This window comes from Otolemur garnettii, unplaced genomic scaffold, assembly GCF_000181295.1.
Source record: "Otolemur garnettii isolate 467f Iridium unplaced genomic scaffold, OtoGar3 scaffold00505, whole genome shotgun sequence".
In the NCBI taxonomy this organism is placed as follows: Eukaryota; Metazoa; Chordata; class Mammalia; order Primates; family Galagidae; genus Otolemur; species Otolemur garnettii.
This window is the reverse complement of record NW_003852900.1, coordinates 14,465-20,518: the sequence shown is the minus strand read 5'-3', so window position 1 is coordinate 20,518 and position 6,054 is coordinate 14,465. Positions and strand designations below refer to the sequence as shown.

General features: G+C 42.4%; 1 protein-coding gene across 1 annotated transcript in view; it reads right to left on the bottom strand.

Annotated features, from left to right (window-relative positions):
- Positions 1–6,054, bottom strand: part of LOC100947129 (canalicular multispecific organic anion transporter 2-like) — a gene marked incomplete at its 3' end in the record, with an annotated part of 32,911 nt that overhangs the window by 15,278 nt on the left and 11,579 nt on the right. The window contains exons 2-3 of the mRNA XM_023509154.1: positions 574–744; positions 49–212 (exon numbers count right to left, since the gene is read on the bottom strand). Of these exons, the coding sequence (XP_023364922.1) occupies positions 49–212; positions 574–744 (335 nt within the window). The remainder of the gene's footprint in view (positions 1–48; positions 213–573; positions 745–6,054) is intronic.

The window sequence follows — 6,054 nt, the reverse complement described above, 5'->3', positions numbered from 1 at the left end:
ATCCAGCCTTCTCCACAGAGCCCATGGTTCTCCCATCACAACCCACACCCCAGACCCCCGCCCAGCATCCTGGGCCCCACACTGACCATGGTGATCCCCACCACCAGGGGGGTGACAAGGAAGACGGGGGCAGAGGCCCAGCCGTGAACCAGGCCATGGAAAGAGTAAAATAGGTCCGCCAAGGACACACACCACAGCAGGATGCCGAGGACCTATGGACAGGGCATAGGTTAGAGCCCCCATCCCTAGAGGCAGATATAGTCCTTCTGGGGTGGGGTCTTTGCATGTGAAGCCACCAGACTTGCTTGGGCCTGGTCCATAGGGCTGAGAAGGGTGCTGGCCAGAAGTTTCTTGGGAGTAGGGAGAGCACTGCTGAACTTGTTTGAACTTTCCCAAGCAAGGAGTATCTCAGCTGGCTGTAGGCCCATCTGGCTGGCTGCCATGTCCCAAAGATGCGGGAAAGGTGAGGCTGGGGAAACTTGTCCAGTTGAGGATGCTGAGCGGGGAGGGGTTCATTAAAAGCAGAATCCCCCAGTCCCAACCCAACTCATATGAGAGCCCTGAGCTCCTAACCATCTTGAGCCTGGACCGGCGGGAGAGGACGATGTAGCCACTGTGGTGGTGCCGTAGGTAGAACAGGTAGCAGGGCAGCGCAGCCCATAGGTAGATGCAGGGGATCCAGGCCAGCACGGAGTTCTGGAAGCAGGGAGTGAGGTCCCAGTTGCGCACAAACAGGTTGGAGTCCTGGGGACAGAGAGGGCAATTCAGTGCTGTGGCATCCTCCCAGAGAATTGGGTTCCACCTTGAGGGAGATGGCTGGGTCAAACAGATGCTCGATCCAAGACAGCGGTGGGGTGGAAGATAGGTAAGGAGGACAGAGCCTACATACGCAGATGAGTAGGTGCTGGTGCTGAGTGGGAGCTCTCCGTGGAGAACACGGCTTCCCCATTGCACATGTTTTCCCTCTTTCTAAGTGAGGTACCATTTAAGAGGAAGAAAACTGCACCAGGGCAAAGTGTAATTCAATGAGTTTTGATAGTTGTATATACCTGCAAAACCACTGCCATAATAAAGATATAGAATATTTCCATCATTCTGAAAGTTATCTTGTCCTCCTTTGCATTCGTCCCTCCCTGAAACTCTTCGGCTTTAACGATTCTCTTGCCTCCGCCTCCCAAGTAGCTGAGACTATAGGCACCGCCACAATGCCTAGTTATTTTTTTGTGATACTTGTCATTGTTGTTTAGCAGGCCTGGACAGGTTCGAACCCACCAGCCCAAGTGTATGTGGCTAGCACCCTAACCACTGAGCTAGGGGCACCTCATCTGAATTTTTCATTCTAGATTCCCACTCTTTAAAAAAAAACTTTAAAAATGTCATCAAATTAATATATGCATATGGTTTAAAAGCCTACTTCCTCTTTTTTTTTTTTTTTTGAGACAGTCTCATTTTGTTGCCCTTGGTAGAGTGCTGTGGTGTCATAGCTTACAGCAACCTCAAACTCTTGGGCGCAAGCAAATCTCTTATCTTAGCCTCCCGAATAGCTGGGACTGCAGGCACCTGTCACCACGCCCAGCCACTTTTCAAGACAGGGTCTTGACGGGGTTTGCACCAGCTCAGGCTGGCCTTGAATTCCTGAGCTCAGGTGACCCACCTGCCTTGGCCTCCCAGAGTGCTAGCCTACTTCCTCTTAAGGTCTCTCCCTTAAAGGATAAGGAATAAGGAGCTACCCTGTGTCCTAGTTCCTTTTCTTTTCTAAATGGGAGTGGCTCACCTAACTCACTTAGTGTGTATGAGTCTCATAGGGAGAAGGTGATATGGACAGATCGTTGCACATTACACAGTGTAGGGTAATCAACTATCCCAGTTTGGGTAGGACTGTTCTGGTTGTAGTACTAAAAGTCTGGTGTCCTGGGAAAATGCTTAGTCTTGGACAAATCAGAATGGTTGGTTACTATACTGGTATCTGACAAGACTATCTCTTACCATTGCCTGTAATTATAACTTCATAATCTTTTTGGAAAGAGATGGGGGAATTAATTCATTAAGAAATATGTTTTACTGAAATTGTTTCCTCCAAGCCACTAACATACTAATCTTTTTTTCTGCTTAAAATGCATTAGTTTGTTGGGTTTTTTTTTTACAGAAAGCTCAGAAAATATAAACAATAAGAAATACCAGCTCAGCGCCTGTGGCTCAAGCAGCTAAGGTGCCAGCCACATACACCTAAGGTGGCAGGTTTGAATCCAGCCCGGGTCTGCCAAACAACAATGACAACTGCAACCAAAAAATAGCCAGGTGTTGTGGCGGGCACCTGTGGTCTCAGCTACCTGGGAGGCAGAGGCAGGAGACTCGCTTGAGCCCAGGAGTTGGAGGTTGCTGTGAGCTGTGATGCCACGGCACTCTACCCAGGGGGACAGCTTGAGGCTCTGTCTCAAAAAAAAAAAAAGAAATACCACCCACAATCTCATCCCCTCAGAGACAACTGTTATCTGAGGCTATAACTACCTACCTCTTAACTGCCAATTTTTTTTTTTTTTGAGACAGAGCCTCAAGCTGCCCCCCTGAGTAGAGTGCCGTGGCATTACAGCTCACAGCAACCTCCAACTCCTGGGCTCAAGCGATTCTTCTGCCTCTGCCTCCCAAGTAGCTGGGATCACAGGTGCCCGCCACAACGCCCGGCTATTTTTTGGTTGCAGCCGTCATTGTTGTTTGGCGGGTCCGGGCTGGGGATTCGAACCCGCCACCTTAGGTGTACGTGGCTGGCGCCTTAGCCGGTTGAGCTATAGGTGCCGAGCCTTAACTGCCAATTTAATAAGATTACCATTTTTATTTTTATCAATGTTGGGCATGTGCACATATCCTCTGATTTTCCTTTTTTCTGATTCTTTTGTTTTTGTTTCTGACTTTCAAGTTAGAGGTATTAAATTAAATTTGGCCTAAACCTGCCTTCTTATGTAGCAAACTGTAACCTAACTTAATATGTAAACAAATTGCAACCTAACTAAGAATATATTCTTACACTAAGTAAATGAATCTCAGGCAATCATAAAGCCAAGCTTCCAGCCAATCACAGGCTGAAAACTGTTCAGAATGTTCCCATAGAAGGCAAATATCATGTTGTGACCAATCAGGCTATTTCTTTATATCACAGTTCTTTTTCTTTCTAAAAATACTATTTACCCACATAGCTGGGTGGTGCTCTCCCAACCTTTATTGGCTCAGGCTGCTGGTCAATTCATGAATTGTTTTTTTTTCAAATAAATTCTATTAAATTAAGTTTGATTTGTTTAAAAGTTTCTTTTTAACCGATTGCTGTCAGAAGTGGGATCTGAAGTAAAAATCCAGTAATCTTCAGGAGCATTGAATAATCAAATAAAGGTACACGTCAGGTTGTGGGTGAGTTCTCTCTTGGATTCCAAAGTCCAACAATTTGTGTTTCTTGAGAATTCTTGGACAGGGCTGGGTCCAGGATCAAATCAGATTCAATAATTAACTGAATTGGATTCAGTTAGGAGCCTGAGGAATTACCTTTTGCAAATGGGTTCCTCCAAATCTAAGGAATCTGGCTAACTCTATGCACAAAATTTAAGGGCACAGAAGCTGTGTATTTTGGGGGGAAAGGGTTAACCTTACCAAGGACAATTTAGAATTACAGCAGTCACAGTGGGGAAGTTTTGACCCAGATAAAACTGTTCACTTTGTAAAACACATTAGGAAAAAAAAGGATCCAAATACCATAAAAGCAATGGGATATATTCTTTAATTGGTATGCAGAGGAATCTAAAGGAGTGAATAAATTTAAAATACTCCTCTTTATAAAGTTCTTTACAAAAAGCAAAGGAAAAGGAAAACTTAAAAGTCTTTTTCAACAAAAATTATTTAAAAGGTTTAGCCATCTGGTCAGGAAATCTTGTTTCATTAGCCAGAAAAACAATTTGAAGGCAGATATTCTTTAATAAATCAATGAGTTTTATATTATTACACCTGGCATATGGCTAAAATTTTTATATGAAATCTCTGAGATCTGTTTCTGTTTATATGTTTATGTATGTCTGCATGTGAGATATATGTTTGATAGTTTTCTATCTCCTTATGATACATGAGTCACCGTGAAAGTTTTAAGACACACCATGTTATAGTCCGTTATTTCACTTCCATGAAACACAGTCAACAGAATCCTTTCTGACTCAGTGGTGTAAGTTTCAACTTGCTCAGCTTATTACTTTTGCTAGGAGGGCTTCTTTTGTTTGCTTTTACATTTCTTGATTTTTGTGTATCTCAGAACTTTTGTAATGAACTATGTATTGCCAAATTAACTTGTGAAGAGCTCTATTTAATTGGCTTTAGGAAAAATAAATGCTTACATAATGAAGTATTCACTTAGAAAATAACCCAAAGGATTTTCTTTCTTTCTTTTTTTGGTGACAGAGTCTGCTTTTGCACCCTCAGTAGAGTGTTATGGAATCATAGCTCATAGCAACCTCAAACACTTGGGCTCAAGAAATCCTCTAGCCTCAGCCTCCCAAGTAGCTGGGACTATAGGAGCCTGCCACAATGCCTGGCTATTTGTTTTTTTAGAGACAGGGTCTTGCTCTTGCTCAGGCTTGTTTCAAAACCCTGAACTCAGGTGATCTACCTGCCTCAGCCTCCCAAAATGCTAGTATTACAGGTGTGAGCCACCACAACTGGCTGCAAATGCTTTTCAAATTCACATGATGTGAATAGTCTTCGGTGAATAATATTGTTGGTTTGATTTAAACAGGCATGTCTTCAGAGTAGTCAGGATAAAATGCAATACAAACATATGACTTTCTATGTAGGTTTCTGGTAAAATAAGCTTGTTATCTCTATTTTACAAACTTTGAAAAACAATTTGTTATGATGGCTAGCTGTATATGTATCACTTTCATGTGAAATCCAGGCATAATTATTAAAAATCAATGAGTTAAATGGATGTAAATAAGGATAAAATTCCCATGTAAAAGTGTCTTTCTTATAGCAAAAAGTTTTAACATTCTTATTATCATGAATAGAAAGTTAAGTGCTATGGTTCATGCCTATAATCCTAGCACTCAGGGAAGCCCAGGTGAGAGATTACTTGAACTGAGGAGTTCAGGCACAGCCTGAGAAAGAACAAGACCCATATCTACTGAAAAAAAAAATAGGATGATTAGCCTGGCATTGTGGCAGGAGCCTATAGTTTCAGCTACTTAGGATCAGGGGCTGAAGGACTGCTTGAACCCAGGAGTTTGAGGTTGCTGTGAGCTAGGCTGAGGCCATGGCATTCTAGCTTGGGGCAATAGAGTGAGATTCTGTCTGTAAAAAAAAGAAAAAAAATATAAAGTTAAGGCTGAGGGGAATCTGAGGAATTATTTCTAAGTTTTTTTTTTTTTAATTGAGCATTGTCTGGGCACAGTGGCTCACACCTGAAATCCTAGCTCTCTCAGAGGCCAAGGCTGGTGGATTGCTTGAGCTCAGGAGTTCGAGATTACCCTGAGCTTTTGCTAATAGGGCTTTGTGATAGGCTCATGTAGTCCCAACTACTCAGGAAGCTGAGGCAAGAGGATTACTTGAGCCCAAAAGTTTGAGGTTGCTATGAGCTATGATGATGCCATGGCACTCTACTCAAGGCGACAGAGTAAGACTCTATCTCAAAAAATAAAAAAATAATAAATTGAGCCTCAATATCAAAATTATACTGATGCAAAACTAGAACTTGGTCCTCTCCAATGAAAATAAGCTTTTCTTAGGTTATAGGTCTGGTCTTAATAGGTAATTATGAAAGATTTTTCTTTATCTTTAGATAGTTGGGCTACAGAATAAAGATTCTATGTTTTACCAAGATAATTTCCTGTGCCTGACATTGTCTTTTTACGTTTTTGATTATTTAAGAAAGCTGAGTCTACTGTTATAAGGACTAAACTTTTTCTATAACTATGTAACTTTTTTTTTTTTTTTTTGAGACAGTCTCACTTGTTGCCCTCAGTAGAGTGCCATGGCATTATGGCTCACAGCAACCTCAAACTCTTGGGCTTAAGGGATCTTCTTGCC